At 35.3% G+C, this 19161-nt stretch overlaps 1 protein-coding gene across 1 annotated transcript in view; it reads left to right on the top strand.

Moving 5' to 3' along the window:
- ADCY2 (adenylate cyclase 2) overlaps positions 1-19161 on the top strand; it is a 270105-nt gene that overhangs the window by 218569 nt on the left and 32375 nt on the right. The window contains exons 15-16 of the mRNA XM_088055670.1: positions 5146-5230; positions 17962-18099. Coding sequence (XP_087911796.1) covers positions 5146-5230; positions 17962-18099 — 223 coding nt within the window. The remainder of the gene's footprint in view (positions 1-5145; positions 5231-17961; positions 18100-19161) is intronic.

The raw sequence follows: 19161 nt of genomic DNA, 5'->3' as shown, positions 1-19161 counted from the left end.
TTAAAATTAAATTTTGCTTTTTTGATGTTTAAACAATTAAGTTTTGATTGTTTATATAGTGGAAAGTTTGTGTTTGTTTTATAGCAATTGTTTTTAAAGCCAACACTTCATATTCCCTGTCATATAGTAATTCTTAACTTGTAGTCCTTACTCCTGTAGAGTACTTTCAGGATTATTATTTATAACCACACCTGAGTCACTGGTCTTGTTCTGTAGTATTTACGCACATTTTAATTCAAAGCTAGAAGGAACTGTTAGGACATTATAAATTGACTTTCCATATTGCAGACGTATAGCATGTATAATGTTTTATGGACTTCTATTCAGATGTTACAGCAGCAGTTTCCCAGAAAATTTCTAAAATGGAGGCACAAAAGCAAGGGACACACTTCCAAGAATTCATCAGTATATTGCACATGGTTGAGTGTGACTTTGGGCATTATTAAAAATATGAAATTAGGACACATGACAAATTTGATTTTACAAGCTCATACTGTATTTTGATAAGTAAAGGAATTAATTAATGGAAATTCATGTTTTGCCACATCCCAAAAGCCAAAGGTAGATTTAACCACTCCCAGCCAGCAGTATGATTTTTGAATTTGTTTTTTGGTTTTGATTTCGGTCATGAAAATTAAACTAGATTTATCATCTATCTTAAATGTAGTCAGATATTCATTTTGTTCTATCCTTAGCATGTTGCTTAAACCAATTGTTTAGCTCATTTAAATAGATCAGAATATCAGTGAACTCTAGGGAGCTGTATTCCACTAAGGAAAATGTCTTCCAACTTGCAGGTATTTCTGGTATTTCTAACATCAGAGCAAAAGACACTGATAAATGCTTTGTCATTTTCATCACCAAAATGTTAAGTGTCTTATGATCCTTTTATCAGGCTGCATAGATAATTGTAAAAGTGAAAGTGTAAAATCAGGTATTACCAATATGAATGGTATTCAGCATCAGATGGTCTGTGTATTATTTTAATAGATGCAAAAATGGAAGACAGAAAGGCAAGGTATTATACAAGCACCTGCATATTTTCTGGAAAATTTGGAACATTGCAAGTTAAAAAACAACAACAACAAAAAAAGTTGAAAAATCACCAATGTATGTAATCATCACAAATGCAACTTAAATCGAACATACTCTGATGCTGTAAATGTTATTTCCTACTAAAATTCTATCTACCCTTTTTTTGTTTTCTTTCAAAAGTTCTCCAAGATTTTTAAATGATGGTCTAATGAAGACAGGAAGATGAACTAAATCTGTCAATGGGTTTTATTGATTAACTATTCCATTAATCTGGTTTCGCAGTAGTGTAATATCATTGATTTCTGTGCAGGCTCATAGCCTGCCACTTAAAAGTAGATATTTGATAATGGATAACATACAGCAAGTTGCAGGTACTAAGTAATATCTTCAAGATCACAAGACATTTTTTTTCAAGGGTGAAATAATTTATTAATGTTTTCATTTTCTTGGGGTCAGTAAAGTGGTGTTTTAATATTAAGCTTTACACAAAGCAGTAATTATAAATTTAATCAAAAAAACAATATCTTGGGATGAAATGTATGATGATGAGTAGGTCTTCACTGGCATTAAAATGAAAGCAAATCTTTATCATTAAATTTCCTTGGAACAGGCCTGCAGTGGCTTTCTAGAGTTCTTGGTTTACCAAGTGAGAAAAGTGTCTCTATTAATTCACAGCAACCCTACACTCTTTATTTAAGCAAACAGAATTGGTACTAACATGGAATTGGTAGTGCTGATTTTTTGAAATGTACACTGGTGAATCGATAAAAGTATATTTCTGTTGAACAGGAGATACTTCTTGTAGTATTCAAGGGAAGGGATTGTATTTAGGCTTTCATTTAGGATTCTTCCCAAGTCTTCACTCTCTGAGGCTGTTGTGTTCAAGAAACTGTGTCCTTTTGTCCTGAGTCATGCCAAACTAACAGTCAGTGTTAGGAGGCCTTCACATAATATTTTTGATCAGGCACAACTGAATTTCTTCATAAGAAAGGTAGTACTTAGAAAGTTTGTCTAAAAGCAGGTATGTAAGATATAAGATGGTTTAAGTGAGAGGAAACCGTCATTACTAGCTATTTTTCTGCTGTATTAAAACAAACACAAATAATTCAAGTGGAATTATAAAACTGAACTGATTTTTTTAACATTGAAACAGTCTCCATAGCTATTGAATCTTTTGATGGCTTAGTGAAAGTATCAATTCCTTTAAGAAATAAATAGCTACTATTAGATACTAGAAAAAGTCTGAATTCAGCATTGTCTTGTATAATTGTCAGTTGCAGTGGCTTCACTGTGATTTTATCACCTCAAGAGAATTTACAGTCATATCATTCAGAACACAGATAACAATTATCTACACGCTAAGGAAATTCTCTGCATTAAAGGACATGTGCCAAAAGTCACATATTTTCCTAAAAGTTACAAAATTGTAGAAAAAACCAAATTATTTTCTGCATTTTTCAGTATCTATCTTCATCAATAAATTTCAGTTTTTCAGTTAAATATTACCAACAAGACATACATAAATATAATTTTTTTCCAATCTGGTACCACTGATAAAAATGAATTGTTCAAAGCAGATATTTCTTAATGAAACCAGAAAAATGCAAGTTTATGTAAGATCATAAATTACTCAGACATGGAACTACCTGAAGTTTGAGGAGTTCTCATATTGTTTCTTCAGTTTTAAGCTGTCTCTTTCAGTATATTATGGTCAAGGGTTGTCCTGTTTGGGTTTCTGGTGGGGGACTGTAGCAGAGCAGAATGAGGTCATTCCTTGAAGCATAGAAAAGGCAGGTAGAAACTTACCTAGCTTATGCAAGTTTCAGGTGCTGCTCTGACTAAATATTTTGCCTGAACCTGTCAATGCAATGCATTTGATAACTCTACAACAAAAAACAAGGTTAGTTTACTGTCAAGACCTGTACTGGTTTTGTAGTACATCAGTGACAAAGATTAAATGATATTATGGCTTTCCTATGGTCATTGCCTCAGATGAGACTTGTTTATGGAGGCAATTAATTTTTAGCATTTTACTTCCCTTCAAGCTTTTTCAGACCACTTCTTTCCTTCTAGGAGCAACATGAAGCTATTTTGTCTTAGCTTAAGCGAAACAGAAGTCCTGCTGTTCCCAGGAAAGAATGGGGTGTGGGGAGAAAAAATACTATGGGTTTTTTTCTCTGTTTTCACCACCCAAATCTGGATTCTAAGATACCAATTTTATTACTCTCAGTCTATTTCTCTTTATCCTGTTCACCTTGCTGTGTAATTCTTGTGCTCCCTCAATAACATCATTGATTATATGAAACAGCTACAAAGACCTTTTGTTCTTGCCTGTTGCCCAGGAGATTAAGTACTCTTTGCATAAACTCTCTTTGTGCCATGTTAATTTTATTTCCCTTGCTCTCCAGTTTCTCTCATAAAAATCTTCATTTCTTCTTCTAAAAGGATGCATTCCAAACTTGACTGATAAGGCTATTCTTGAGTCATTTTTTAAGGTGCGCAGGCCCCTTTTTTGTGTTCTTTATATCAGAAAAAGTGTAGTTATAATATGAAATGTAGGAAAGGTTCCTTGGATGTTAATGAAAGACATATATGATTGGAAGTGCTTATGCATATATAAAAAATAAACCTGTTTCTTTTCTAGCATGCTTTGGTTTTAGTTTCCTAGTTGTTTATTTTCTTTGCTTTCATCTCTTCTGTTGCTTATGAGATTTTCAGTTCCTAAGAGTAGTGACTAGTTGTAATACTTTGATGTACAGCTTACTGTCTCAGTCTCAATGAGAAAATCTTGGAAAACATGTATTTATAAGTAATATTGATCTTCACATGACCATTATTAATAAATTAAAATATTATTTCATTATTAATATATGTTATTAATTACCAGTTGTTGTTTTTCATCAGCTGTGCACGTCAGTCCAAAATCCGATGATTAATACTTAATATATAACAAGTTCTCTGAATGGCTGGCAGGGAAGCTCATCAATTACTCTCCAAAATTCTTTTAATGGAATAAAATTGGTTGGTGATGTTAATGCTTTTTTGTTCTTTCCTGAAAATATTTTATATAACACTGTTGTTAAAACAGATCAAAATGTTTCTTAATATTTCTGGCATATAATGTCTGATAAAATAAGATGTGGCTCAAAGGAGTTGAGAAATATTTTTTTAATTCTGTAAAAGTGTCAGATCTGGGATTAAACTTGAAAGCAGGTACTCCGGTGAGGGACTTCATGACTGCATCTAGCTCCCATGCTTAAACAACTCAGTTGATCCAGAGCTTCTGGTCCTCTCTTGGCATTCATTAAACATAATTCGGTTCCACTGCATCTTTCCCTAGGCAAATGTTCTGAGAAGCTCTCACATGGTGTCTGAAGAAGCAATTATTCTCTACTGTGGTATTCCTATAGAGAGATTACCACATTTGAAGAATGAATGAATGAATGAATGAATGAATGAATGAATGAATGAATGAATGAATGAAGGAATGCACAGATTGTTACTGAATCCCTGTTTGCTGAGTATCCAGGGATGCTACTTTAGCTAGACCTGCCTATTTATAACAGGGAAGAAAAGGATGAATGGTAACATTAAGTAAAGATGATCAGCATCACAGCTGATATCACAGCTTCTGCTGCAAGACGCTGAAAATGGACATCACTGGCCTGTGCAGTTTTATGCCTTTTAGGGGTGGATGTACACCACCAGCAAGTTTATTTTCTGTTAGGCTCTTATATTATTATAAAATCAACAACAAAGAAGTAAAGCAATAAGGATCCTCTTTAATACAAGCTTCCTAAAGTTAAAACAAAACAAAACATTGCTTCTGTTAATGTACTCTGTGTTTGTATGTGTGGAAATAATTAGCTCCTCATGGTAATAACTTTGCAAGTCAGAGGTAATTTTATTCAAGCATTCCTGAACTGAGAAAATAGCAGGGGAAATGCCTGTCATTCCAGTGAGGGTTGGAATTGGTTTTCCATGGTATTGATGTTTGGAAATTGCAATTTGCACATAGTAATTTTTCATATCATCAGTATTACAGACAAAGAAACGTCATGTTACAAATGTGCAACAAAGAAATTAATACCTGTTTTCCTTTTCTTCTAGAACATCTATTCTTGGAATTTCATTTGGGGCTGCGTTTCTCTTGCTTTCCTTCATTTTGTTTATCTGTTTCACTGGACAGCTTTTGGTAGGTATTCAGGGAAATCTAATCCATCAATTGATGGTTTCTTTGAAATAACATATTCTGAGTTTACCAAGTCACTCTGCCTTTGCAGAGGACAAGTTAAAGAAAAAAGGATTTGCATCCTCAGGCTTCTATGGACATTGTTTTGTCCATGTTGGTTTTCTGTAAAATATCCTGATTTATATGAAAAGCAGAAAATGCCAAAGCAGTGTTTGTCTGTATTGACACTAATATTCTCTTTCTCATATTAAGCTGGATCATCTGAGAGGTTTTCATTATTGTTTCATGTTTTGTTTTTGTTTATTTTTTATGTATTGTATTATGGACTGCCTTTTCAAATTTTTTTGCTACTGTGCTTACAGGAGGTGACTCATGACTGCTTTAATTTGCAGAACTGTGTATTTGTTTAACTATTGTATATGACCACTTTAAAGAATAAAGAATATTTAAGTTTAAGTTTAAAGAATATTTCACCATAACAGTTTTGTTTGAAATATAAAAATGTTTTAGTAAATTTCCAGTTTTGTCATTGAGTGGCCCAGGTGTTATTATAATACCTATTAGTGTATGTAATGTTATGCTACATTTGATAATTTAATTCTATATTTGGGTGAACTTTTCAGCCTTTCAGCATGTTCCCCTTTCAGTTCTTAAGCAGATCCAACATAGAACTCCATCTATAATATGGATAAGGAGTTTCAGGATTTGTAAGACAGTGAATGCAATCTGAATATAGCATCCCCACTTCTCTTCCTCTGTCTTTGCATAAGCTCACAGAGACAACTGAAAGATCATTTATAAAAAAAGTACATGGGAAAGACAATTACTTCAGTATGCAGTAAAACAATATGACAAGGTAGTTAAAGAAAGAAATTAAGGAAGTAGGTTTTTATAATTTCTCTCTCTTCTCTTGTGAGGCTTGTAATTGACCAGGACATGTTTTTTAAGAAAATTTAGTTAATGTACATTCCAGTTCTATTTCCAATAAGTTAGGGATGCTACCACTGCCCAGAAATTAATCTGAAATATAATGCAATAATATTCTTAAATATTTTTAATCGTTTGAGTGAGATCTTAAAGGTATTGCTATTAATTAACAGCAAAAATTTGTTCTCATGTGATGTTATACTTGATTGTTATTTGTTATTGACAGTAAATTGAGAGTAAAATGATGAAGTCAGAATAGTACTCTTGAATAAGCAAATTTAAAATCAAAATCTTTCAAAGAAAAGCCAACCTTTTCCTGTAGGAACAAGAGATTCTAATGAAATAGTATCCAGAAGTGCTGGCACATACATTCTCCTGGGGCTTTTATTTATAGTGCTACTTAGGAGGAATTCAAATACATTTTTCTGCATTTAACGGGATGGCTAAGCAATATCCCAAGTCAGAGTTGTAGAGTTGTGCCACTTGAATATTATCTAACACCTATTTTCAATGCCTTTTTGCATTCACACAAGTACTGTAAATACTGTAAATAGAAATGGAGACCTATCATTGCATTTCTGATGACTTTCCAGTTGTCATGTTCTAATCTAAATAACTTGAAGAGGAGTTATGTCCATGTCTTTGTGAGTTCAGCTGCTCTACAGAAAATATGCTGCTAAGAAGACTTCAGAAACTTACGACTGCAGTTGATGCAGTGTTGTCTTTGCTTCCTGTGCATGGATGTAGTTCTTAAGGTGACAGATGAGAAGCAGCTAACAAAAGAAGCAGTAGGTTTTCCTTTCCCTTGTTCTCTCCCTAAGCTTTCTTCCTTTGTGTCAAAATCCAAGTATTGTTTTGCAGCTTTAACCACAGTGACACCCTATGTTATATTTTGGTAGCATATTTATTGCACTATCTGACCTATCACTGTAAATGTTTTCTTTTAAAAAGAAAAAGTCTAAAATTCCAAAGAAACTAATATCAGTATCTGAGTTTTCACACAACAGTGACGCTGTTTACAGAAATTAAGCTTTATAAGGCTGAATTGGTTTGGGTTTGTTTGGAGTTTTTTTCAAACTTTTTTTCCTAAAGGGGTACATTTTGGATTCTCTTGTAGGAGGCATGTAGTAAATGTGGATTTGCTTGTGTGTACATGCACTTGCACACAAATACAGAGTTTAAAATCACCAAATCTCTCTCTTCTAAAAATGCACCAAAAAACCCAAGATTTTTCTGTGTCTGTCTGCCCCTGACAGATGAAATGTGGTGAGTTAGCTACAGGCCAGACACTCACCCAGCTGCTCACTCACTCTGCCTCACTGAGAAGGATGGGGTAGGAAAATAGGATGAGAAAGCTCATAGCCTCAGATAAAGCAGGGGGATTACTGACCAATTAGTTTCATAGAAAATGCAGACTGAACTTGGGCAGAATTTATTTAATTTATTGCCAATTAGATTTGTGTAGTAAGAAACAAAAACAAACATTAAAGATACACCATTACTCCTCCCTATCCCAAAATTTACCTTCACTCCTCTGCTAGGGAGTCCTCTACCTCCCATCAAGCAGTACAAGTAGGGGCAGAGAGTGGTTGGTGCATAGACATTTCTCTCTGCTGCTCCTTCGTTTCACAATTCCACCCTGCTCAATTTTAAGGACTCCACTGGCTATAGTTCCTTCAGCAACATCACCTACTCCAGCACGGATCTTCTATGGGCTGCAGTGCCCATGCATGCTCTAGCATGGCGTGTCTGCTCCTCCAAAATTGGGGTTCCTTCTTCTCTTTCTCTGTGCTCCGTCCTCCTCTCTCTGCCCAACATTTTGGGCTCTTTCCTGCCCTGGTGTTCCCAAGGTATCCAGCCAGGGTCAGGCCACACCACCAATCTGAGCACCAGAACTTGGTAAATAAACTTGCAGTAGCAATTAAATATTTACAAGACTGTTACAAAATGTACAGTGTGGGACCTGAAATGCCAGTAAAGACAGCAAAATTTAAGTTCAGTTTAGGACACCTGGCTATTGCTGTGTTATATGTGCTTGTCTTAGTACTTTTGACACTTTGCACTCTCAGTCTTCACCAGTTACAAATGGCTCCATGGTAACCACCACAGAGTAAGTCCTAGAAAAAACAACACTGAGCAAATATCTCTGTATGATTTTCATTTCATTGTCAAAATAAAAAAAAACCAATCCAGAGACTGTAATGCTAAAATTAGTAGCTCTTAAGGAATTTAATTGCCATATTGTAAGAAGAGATTTATACTCACTGTTTCACTATGAGTTTATAAATTGATTCTGCTGTTTAGGAGCACTGTCGCATGGTCCAGCTCAATCTGGGGTGCAGCAATAATCCAGCCACTACAGAATAGGAATTTTTCCATCAAACAATGCAAAACTATGGTAGCACAAATAAAGAGGTCACAGACTTCCAGAGCCTGACCTTGTTGCGTCCCCTACTGGTCTTGGGTAAACTAGCTGAGGGCAGGGAGAGCTGTCAGTTCTCACAGAAAGTCATTTGCCCATAGGCATTAAACAAACCTTCTCAATCTTAGCTAAAATGGCATATATCCTGAAACTTGAAAGGAATGTATATCCTCTATATTCTAATTACTTTTTTGTGCCTATTAATTTTTTTATATGGTTGATGTGTTTTGGATAGTCACAGTATTCAGAGATACTCATAGTCTTAAAGATTATGAGTATTTTTGGTCATAAAGATCCTTTTTGTCTTATATTTTCATATTTTAAATGTAGGCCCTTCTTTTTAATTAATTTAGAATATTTTCCTTGAATTTTCCTTGAGAAGTTTCTTTCACAGATAGGATAGAGGACAGTAATTTTCCCTTAGCTCATGTATTTTCTGTGTCTCTTCTCTTTATCTTCTTGAACTACAGGTGAGTTCATAGAATGCATGTGAAATGCCTGACCTTGTAAGTGTTAGATGTGTTTCACTTCCTGCTGTGAATGCAAGGATGCAGACATCTGGTGCTAAATGATACACTGGAAAATGTAATACATTTAGTGGGAAAAAAAACCACACTACGCATGTAAAGGAAAGATCTTTGGGGAAGCTGAGGTAGCTGGCCAAAGAAATATTAATCTCAAGCAGATGTTCTTTATGCATTGATGCAAGTACTCTCTCAAAAATCTATTTGTGTTACCTGGGACGTAATCACTAAATTGATGTGACATTCTCTTTGTGCCAGTAACTTTCCATTAATATGAAATCGCTTTTTGTTGCATATGTTTATACCTTGCAACCTGTTTGACTACTTAAGCTAACAAAGAAGACAGAAGTAATGTCATCTCATTTGAACATGTTTATAGTCTCTCTTACATACCCAATTTGAATCAATAAAAACCGATATGACCATGGACAAAGACCTTTTAACTAATTAAAGTTAGAAAGTAGTGTGTTTATTCACCAGTGGGTAGCATGGGGTCATTCCCAAAAGGTGGGACCACCTTGAACAAGGTTTTCGTCCTTTTATTTATTCTTAAAATTTTACATACAATACGTATGTATAACCTGAGCACCGCTTATCCCCATTCAGAATTAAAATGAGGCTATTAGTCCTTCATGCATGCACAATTCTTCTCCTGATTTAGGTCAGTGGTCTCAAATTGGGTCAGTGATCCTTGAAAGATGAAGTCAGGAAAGTCTTCATCAGGTCTTTGTGACCCTCTGGCACGATCCAAGGCCCCCTGCTTGATGATTTGTTGGTATAGAGTCTAGGTGCCATTGCTCTCACTGGTTTCAATCTCTTCTTATAACGGGTCACTTACTCCACTTTCTTTTATAAACAAGCTCATAATAACAAACAATATAACAATTAACTCTGGCTTAAGCATCTAATAATCATTAACTTACCATTTGCTTATCTGACTTATATCTTGATCATTATAAATTGCTTCTAACCCTTAACCAAATCTTAACCCTTCAAAAATCATGATTCAAATTGAATCATGGAATTAGCAGAACATAATGCCAACAAAACAAACAGCAGAAATAACTGGCTTCAAAGTTGAGAAAGATGTTCTGATTTGAGGTTACTGAAGTGTTTGACAAAGAGCCACCAGTACATGAGCCCTGTCCCTGCTAGAAGAGAGCACATTATTTACACCACATCATTGTATAAAGAGTGATACACAATCTTTACCCTTTTTTTGCAGGGGGCTGTATTTTACACTAAAGCAATTGACATTGGTACTTAGGTAAAATCAGAATGACTGTGCACCCATAAGATATTTTAAAACTCTGTAAGGAAAGGAATATCAGTACCAGCACTACTTGGAAAATATTTTCAGTCTGGAATTTTACCTTTGATATGAGTGTCTTTTAAATGCAGATATAGATGAAAGATCTAGGCCCTTTAGTTTCTTCAGATGTAAGGCTTTGCTTGTAAATGAAGATTAAAACAGGGATGTTTAGGCAAGGAGAACCTAAAGAGACACTTTGGCACCTACAACAGGGTCCATGAAAGAGGGTCATCAGTGCTAAAAGTCATTCTGAAGAGTCTCTAGCAGAGGTACTACAACAGCAAATCCATCACCACTTAGTTAAGTACCATGTTCAGACTTCAGGAATTGTTGTAAGTGTACTGATTTCAGTAACAAAAATCCTTCTTATTCAGCTTCTTGAGTTACATGTTTACAACATTAGTTACATGATTGAAGCCAGCAGAAGAATTTCCTAACTTGGTGAAAACCACATTCTTTACGTCTGCTTTGTCAAAAATTATTTTTTAATAACTTTTTAAATCCAGCAATACTGTCCTTTAGTGTCTTTGCCCACTATGAGATTGCTAGTTAATTTCAAATAGATACCCAAGTTTGCTTGCTAGAGTGCAAACAATTTTTCCTACAGTTATTATAAAAGCAGGAAAACAGAGAGCACTCAGATTGTTTTCAATGTATTACCTGAGAGCTGATACCCATGATGTGCTAGTACCGAAATATGGGCACAGATCAGAGCTCCAGTTGTGTGAGACAGTTTTTGGATGTTACAATCTCACTTGGAGATTGAGACATGGCCAATGTAGAATGTAGCATTTGGAAATCCTTCCTCTAGTTCAGTGCCCTGAGCATTGTCCTTAAAATGTCTGTCATTCAGGTTTGATTCTTCGCAAAACTAGTGGCTCTTTAAATATTTTCTGAGAAAAAGGAAAACCTTGAAGATAAGGACTGAGAACATCTTAACTTAAAATAGCAAATAACACAGTGATTGTACATTTTTTTGAGTGAGGAAAGCAGTACAGGAAGTGCCAGGACTGAACTCTGACTGTCTAAAGGCATATTTCTGCAGGTCACTGATGTTCTTTCCTTTGAATGGCACAGCTGAAGTGAACCACGTGGCCATTTTAATGTGACCTGTTGTAAAGGATATTTAACACTTCAAAGTATGGTGAAATGAAAAATGTGATCCTGACTTTAATTTTTGCTGTTATTTCTTTATTCAGAATTCTAGATTTTGTCCAGCCAGTTGCAGGAAGTAGAAATTGAGTAGACTTTTCACTTAGATGCATTTTGTATGATTCAAAATGTGGAGTACCACTGCCCAAAGAGATGGGGATTTGATCTTGGATGGGCGGCCCAACAGGGGTGGTGTTGGGGTGGGGGCATGACTTTGAGTCCTGGGAGGAGTGGAGTCCGCCCCTCTGCCTTGGGGGATGTGCCCTGTGGACCCAGGGGGAGTTGTTCCTCCCCCAGGTCACTTGTAAAGTGTCAACTGGGGATGTTCTACCCTTCTTGTGTTGCTGGTGTATGCTGCATTTATTTTGGTGGCCCCTCCTGTTGTGCCCCTATTGGTTTGTGCCCCTATTGGTTTGTGCCCCTATTGGTTTGTGCCCCTGGGACTTCTCCTTTGCTGTGTCCCTGTTGGACCCAGCAAACTCCATCATAAACTCCATCCTTGCTCTACCCCATAAAACCTACCACCCTGCCTTTGTTCAGAGTTCTTCATCCCTGATTTATGCTCAGTTAAATCCTGTGTTAATGATGCCCTAATAAATGGATTCCCAAGTTTAACCAAACAGAGACTCGTCTCTTTGATTTCCCAGATTGGTCACCTGTGGCTGCACCTTCCCTGGACATGACTTGGTTGCGGCTCAACACAACATTAAAATTCTTGGCTTAGATTTACAGGTGCCACTGTGTAATTCAAAAGCTTAATGTTACAGTACTCATTTTAGAAGTACTTTGGTCCTTTTTGTCAAGAATAAGAGCATTAATAAGTATGTAAAGTAAAAGCTTGTGTCTGCATAGCAAAATGCCCCTTCTCCAAACTTAGGTCAGTGTAATTGCTGTCAGCAAGTTCTTTGGGCTTGAACTTTGGTGTCTTCTTCAACTCTGAGTGAAAATGAGCATGTAAAAAAAACCTCAGTTTTGTTTCTCTTGACTGCATTCTTTGAAGCATCAGAATTGGTAAAATACCTAGTTGCATTTGAATGCAAAATGAAAATAACAACAATAGAACTATAGAAAATGTGATTCACTGGCTTTCTGTAAATAAGAAGTTTTCAGTGAAGATGTTCCATACTCAACTAGCATGTGAAGGAGAAGTGTGACAGCTCTTGAAACACTGTCTTTCATCTACAACATAGCTATCACAATTAATTCTCACACCAGTTCCTTGTTCCCACTCAGAAACACAGAATTCATCTTATTAAAATGCTGAAGTAGGTTTTTGTGTGTGTAAAGACAACACAAGGATACATTTTAATGTCCTGAATATTCAAAATAACTTATTACTCATTATCATGCTGTGCTGTCATATCAAATTTAAGATGTTCAAATGAAAATGTAATACATGCCACCTCTCATACTACAAATACCTATTATTTCTAGTAAATGATAAACACTGAACCACATTCTGCAAGCTTTACTTAGAACAAACACTGTTATACTTTCTCTAATGCTACTGAGATCTGATGTCTTATCCTACTTAGATGCTTTCAAGAACTGATTCTTTAATCTCATTCTCCATTTTATTTATAAAATTGCAAAGGAGATATAACATTTACAACAAAAAATATATGGTGGAATCAGCAAAATAAACCTGCATAAATCTGCTTTTGAGCGTGCTTTAATGATTACCCCCCACCCCTCCAGTTTTGCTTCCAATGATTCCCCAGATTTTCAGCTGTACTGAACTGCTGCAGTTGTACTACATATCGACAGGATCTGGACTGCTCAAAAGTGAAATGAAGTTCAGCAAATCTGTTATTTCCACAGGGAATTATTATTCAATGATGTATTCTTTCATGTTTTCCAAAGAATATCCACTTAGAGATTTTTAGGGTTTTGTCACAAGTTTTCCTTTCAGGACCCTCAGTGGCTTAACAAATAAGGTGGGGATGGCAGATATACCAAATAAACAGGGGTCTTTCCCCTCCAGAACTCAGAGCTGTGCATTAAGCATCCAGGTAAAAAATACATCACTTTGTTGTGCTTCTGTTTGACAAGTGGAAATAATTATCTAGAACTTCATTTTAAAAGTTGCACTCTTAACATCACTGACATTGTTCTTCTGGTTAGAGCCAGCAGCATCTTGTAATTTTAGCAAAAGCAATGGAAATAATAAAATCTCTATTGATTAATCACATTGGCTGAATTATATATTGTTTCCTGAAATTTATGTTGTTCTCCAGACCTTTCTTAAATGATAAAATTACTCTTCTTTTTTTTTTTTCCCTTAATGGTAGCAGGAAGACATTTTTTGAAAGAAGTGTAGAAAATCAGTCCATTGAGTTCCTTCTTGTTAAAATATATTAGCAAGGTCAGGTGATATTGTTCAAAAATCTAGTAAGCAAAGAAAAATTGGAATTATTGCAAGGAACTTTAGTAGAGAAGTTACATAAGTCTATACCTGTTTTCCAGGTATTTTGAAATAAGGGGAGTTCTCAGCAATACGTGCTGTTTTCAATATGGACATAAGTAGTAAGTAGTCTCAGGAATTCTATGCTGTAATTTTTTTCAATTATTACTTTCAAATATGAAGAAAGTTCAAATTTAGCAACTGGAAGCATTGATGTTAAAGTAGAAAAGTTTGAAAAGTCACGATAATTTGATGCTGACATTCTTGTATTAAATACTGAGGTTCAACAGAGATTTTTCTGTGTGAAAGTTAATTTTATCCTCAAAATTAAGATAAAGTAAATTGTTCATGTAAGTAGAGAAAATTCCATTTACATTGTGTAGCACTAGTAAAACATGAAAGGACCTTTTTTTGCAACATTGTTTTGCATTTTTTACTGAGCTGTGGTTTTTAAAGTTTTGAAATTGAAAGTAAGGGCTGCTAGAGCTTGTTGGGTCCAGTGGAGTTCAGGAGCTGGGAAGTGCTCCTGTCTGACCCAGTGAAGCAGAATTTGATGGAATTTAAAACCCAGAGAGGGGATCCTCCTGTCCCACTCCTAATGAAGTCCAAGGTGCAACCTGTCATGAAGTTGAACATGTATTCCCAATAGGAAAATGGGCATATACCATACCCAGAGACCAATCACATAGATCCATGGACAGAATAGCTCTCTTGCAGCACCTACATAACAATAAGCAGCACTCACATAAACATGATCAACACTGATCATTTAATTCCTTCTTTCTGGAGGATTGGGATTGATGGAATATACACCTCCTGACTGTACTGGCCCACTTTCACTCATAGGTCTGGCATGTGAAATTTTAGTCAATACAATATCCATACCCAGGCTCTGCCCCCTTTACAAAGTGACTAGCTTAAACCTTGAGTCATTCCAAATGTAGATCTCATACTTGCCAATCAGTTCTCTTTGAATGTTGTTTATGGTTACACGCACAGTCCCCCACACACCCTGTGGGTTTCCTCAGGGACTGGTCTGAGACAGTTCAGCTACTGACACCCAGCCCTCAGTTGCCTCACCTATGTGATCTCTTTCCAGTGCCTAGCACCCATCCCATGCCCCTTGCCGTCTAGTCCAGCATGAAGTTAGCCTGAAGTCTGCTACCATTCACACACATGCAGACTGAGAATAAGGACTACACTTACACAATAGATGGTTAGAGATAGAATTTAATAACAATATACAATAGATTCATTTAGAAAAATGTTCACCTGCATCCATTTCCTTTCATTCCTTCTTGCCACCATCTACCTATATTTATACAGCTCTCCATATTTATGCCTTCCTTTCCTCTCCTGTGTCCCATTGCCTAAATGCCATGTATGTTTTGCACATACACAAAACCCTTAAGATATACCATAATGTTTTACACAATTCCAAGTTTCTTTCTTCCCTTTAGCAAAATAAACTGTCCTATGCCAGCCTACTACCCTTTTAGGTAGGAATTGCCCTTTTCCAGGGCATCCTGGAAAGGAAGATTTTTCACTGAAGCTTCTTGATAGGTTTCCCTATGAAATCATAACTGCAGCAACCACTTTCATCTTAGAAGCAGAAAATTCAGTGACTTCTGTTACTCATCAACTGTCATTACCCTTTTGATCATCACTGGTCTTTGTATTTGATTTGATTAACCTCTCATCGGATAACATAAACCCTGTAATACTCATAATAAATCATATCTTGTTTAGATCAGATAGTTTATTTCCATCATTAGCTTATTTTCTTGGAATTTCTAGTCCTAAAGACTTTCCTTGAACAGTATAGTTCCCCGTAATGTAATTCAGAAAGAACACAATGCACAGCTATACATATACATATACATATACATATACATATACATATACATATACATATACATATACATATACATATACATATACATATACATATACATATACATATACATATACATATGAAACTTCTTAGCTATTTTATATTCTTGGTACTTTCTCAGTGTACTTGTCAAGTTTTTTGTGTCTAATGCAACTTAAACTTATGCAGCTGCTTTTGAATTTCCAAGAAAATCACAGAACAATATAGGTTAAATTGTAGTAAAGCTCCAGGTGAACTATAATAAAGGTAAAGAGTAATTAGGGCATGATTTTATGACTGTTTTATTTGGCCATAAGTCTATGCTCCCTGACTCACTGGGTTTTAGGCAGACTAGACAGACAACTGAATGATTCATTTTCACACAGATCCATTCCCTGTATCCATCAGAACACTTCTCTGTAACAACGGCAGCAATCAATACTTTGTGCTTTTTACTATACTGAAGTGAGAGGGATGGCAACAGTTTTGTAAAATCTACATGTGGATTCAGATTATTTTGAAATTTGCTGTGTACTTAAGAGTGAAGAACAAGGTTGGGGAGTTCAAAAAGGCTTTTGAGATGGAATTTTCTGTTTAAAAATGCAGGTCCTTTGTGTTTATGTATTTGTGTGGGTTTTTACTATGCGGGAGGAGTAATGTGTGTATAAAACTGCCTATATTTTCCCCTTTCTTTGTCCTTCCTTAAGATTTCAGTGATTGTTTTGACTTTCCTCAAACTGAATTCAGAATCTATTCAATTCAATATGCAAAACTCCCTGTCATAAAAGGAAACAATATTTTTAAAAAGCTCTGCTTAGACAGTGGATTTGTCCAAATAATGTATAATTAGGAGCAAAATACTTACGTGAAGTATGATAAAGACCTTCATGGAAGATACATCCCATGTGTAGGGCAGTGGTGTGATTTAGCATGATGTGCCATAGCTATTAAACCTGAACAAATACACCAAAGATGTAAATTAAGTCCTATGTTTGGTAGTTTTTCATGCTTGAGTTCTCATTTTTGGGACTTCCTGAGCTTGTATCTCTGCTGATGGCTGGAGCAAGGGTGAAAACCATATGTAAAGCCATCTCAGATAATATAAGTAAATAGAGAAAACACATTGAAAAAAACAAATTTTTTTAATGGGATTGTCATGTTCCTTAAATTTTCTTTGCCTTTTTTACAGAGATCTCCATCAAAATGAATTTGACATTTGGAAAGGGCACAAGATGCTTTGGCAACCTTATCTCTTCATTGCTAAAGTTTTGGGAAAATTCATGTTTATTGAATGTGTCACAAATGGTTGATTATTCTCTGTGAGTCTCTTGTGCCTCTAGGCACTATGCATATATGAATGGAGACTTTGCAATATTTTCTTAGAAGCAGATAAAATGAGTCAGAGTTTTTTATTGTTAATTTTTGCCACTATATAAGAAAATTTTTCTATTCACTAAATACTTTTTGTGCCAAATTTTACATCCAATTTCCTATGAAATGCTTATTTGCCTTCTAGATAGTTTTAGGGAATGTTGATTTGCTTTGCTGAGTTATTTTCCATTTAAAATGAATAATCAAACAAGACTCAAAAAAAAAAAAAAAAAAAGAAAAGAAAAGAAAAGCCTGGAAACTCTCCTGCTTTGTGGGCTGACAGGGATAAATTTAGCCTTTATTCTGTGTCAAAGACTTTGCAGAGTCATTATTTACATTTTGAAGTTTCCAGAGGCTACTAAACATGACTCTTTCAACTCAGTCAAGGTAGGTCAGTTCGTTTTCAAGGGTTTTGCTGATGTTAAAGGTAATGACACTGCTGTCAACTCTGTATTTTGCTATTTGCTATTATTAGTAATATGTATTGAATGTTTAGTGAGGTACTTGCAAATTATAATTATTTAATGGAGTGATATTATGGGAGATATTTTAAATACTTTTTCTTTATTTTCATATTTAATCATTATTTGTAATTCTCATAAGATTATAACAGTTAAGTAATTCTGTACAATGCTGCAAGATTAATGTTGCCCTCAGTATTGAGATATCTTGATTCTACCCTTGTTTATAGTAATTAAATATACTAAAGATCTTTTTCTTGTCTTTTTTTTCAAACTGTTTGCACTTAGCGATGTAGCAAGAAAGCATCAGCTTTGTTGTTGTGGATCCTGAAATCATCTGGAATAATTGCAAACCGTCCTTGGCCAAGGATCACTCTCACATTGACAACCACTGCTATAATATTAACCATGGCTGTATTCAACATGGTAAGAGAAAATGGGGTAATTTTTTCTGATTTTTTGTCCATTTAAGATTTGCTGTTGCTGTTATTTAGTATTTTTTTAGATGTTAAATTTATGGCCCATTGCTATGCCAGGAACCTATGTGATAACAATTGCCAGAGACAGAAATGTAAAGCAGAGCAAAAGAAAACATACTGTGTAATTGAGACCTCTGCAAACAGGATGCTCAATAAGACCTCAGACCCTGGCTAAATTTGTTAAAGAAAAATATTTTTTATAATGAACAGAAAACAATTTAATCCCAGATTTGAATTGCACAAGTCCCTTAGTCATATGCATCTCTTAGAAAAACAGCATTGCTGAAAGAATGAAGTATCTCCTCATGGGATTCGTGGAAGACTTTGTGTGAAACAAGCTAAGCTTTATTCAGGTCTGTGATGCTCTTCTGCTGACTCCAAAATGATCATAATGTATACATTATTGATTTTACATGCTTATCTTTTTTCAAAATAAGAAAAAAATTCAAACTTATGTCAAAATTTCAAAATAACTGACCTACAAATTCGTTAGGGCTTACATCTACTTAAGTCATTTCAACCCATTCTTTACTCTCCTAACAGAGAAAATCCATATAATTTTACTATTCTTTTGCAACTATAGCAATTATAGAGTAAATCTGTCATTAGTTTGCCTAAAGCATGAATCTCATTTAGTCTGAAGGGTCTGTTGTCTAATGGGATGAACAGTACATGGGATCAAAAGTCTTGTTTTGTTTTGTCCTGTTGGCTAAGGCAGGTTCTGTTCATAAACCTGTGAAAGTATTCCAGTTCAGTTCTGTAGCTGCAAAGTGGGAACTCTAACATTTATTCAGGCAATGTTTTCATCATAATATCAATGCATACATATTATTCACGTTTCAAATGAGTGAGAGTCACATTTCAGTGCTTTTGAAATTGCAACTCTAATGCTTCCTTGAAGTGCTGGTATTTTGCTACTTAGGATTCATAAAGGACTTAGAGATTGATAATACCTACACTGTTTTATTTTGTTTTCCTGCATTTCAGGGGGCCTTAGTCAATAATTTGT

Source organism: Pseudopodoces humilis, chromosome 1, assembly GCF_049639895.1.
Source record: "Pseudopodoces humilis isolate 2021_Gansu_Grassland_sample_001 chromosome 1, ASM4963989v1, whole genome shotgun sequence".
NCBI lineage: Eukaryota > Metazoa > Chordata > Aves > Passeriformes > Paridae > Pseudopodoces > Pseudopodoces humilis.
The sequence above is the reverse complement of the archived record's forward strand: the minus strand, read 5'-3'. Positions and strand labels throughout refer to the sequence as shown.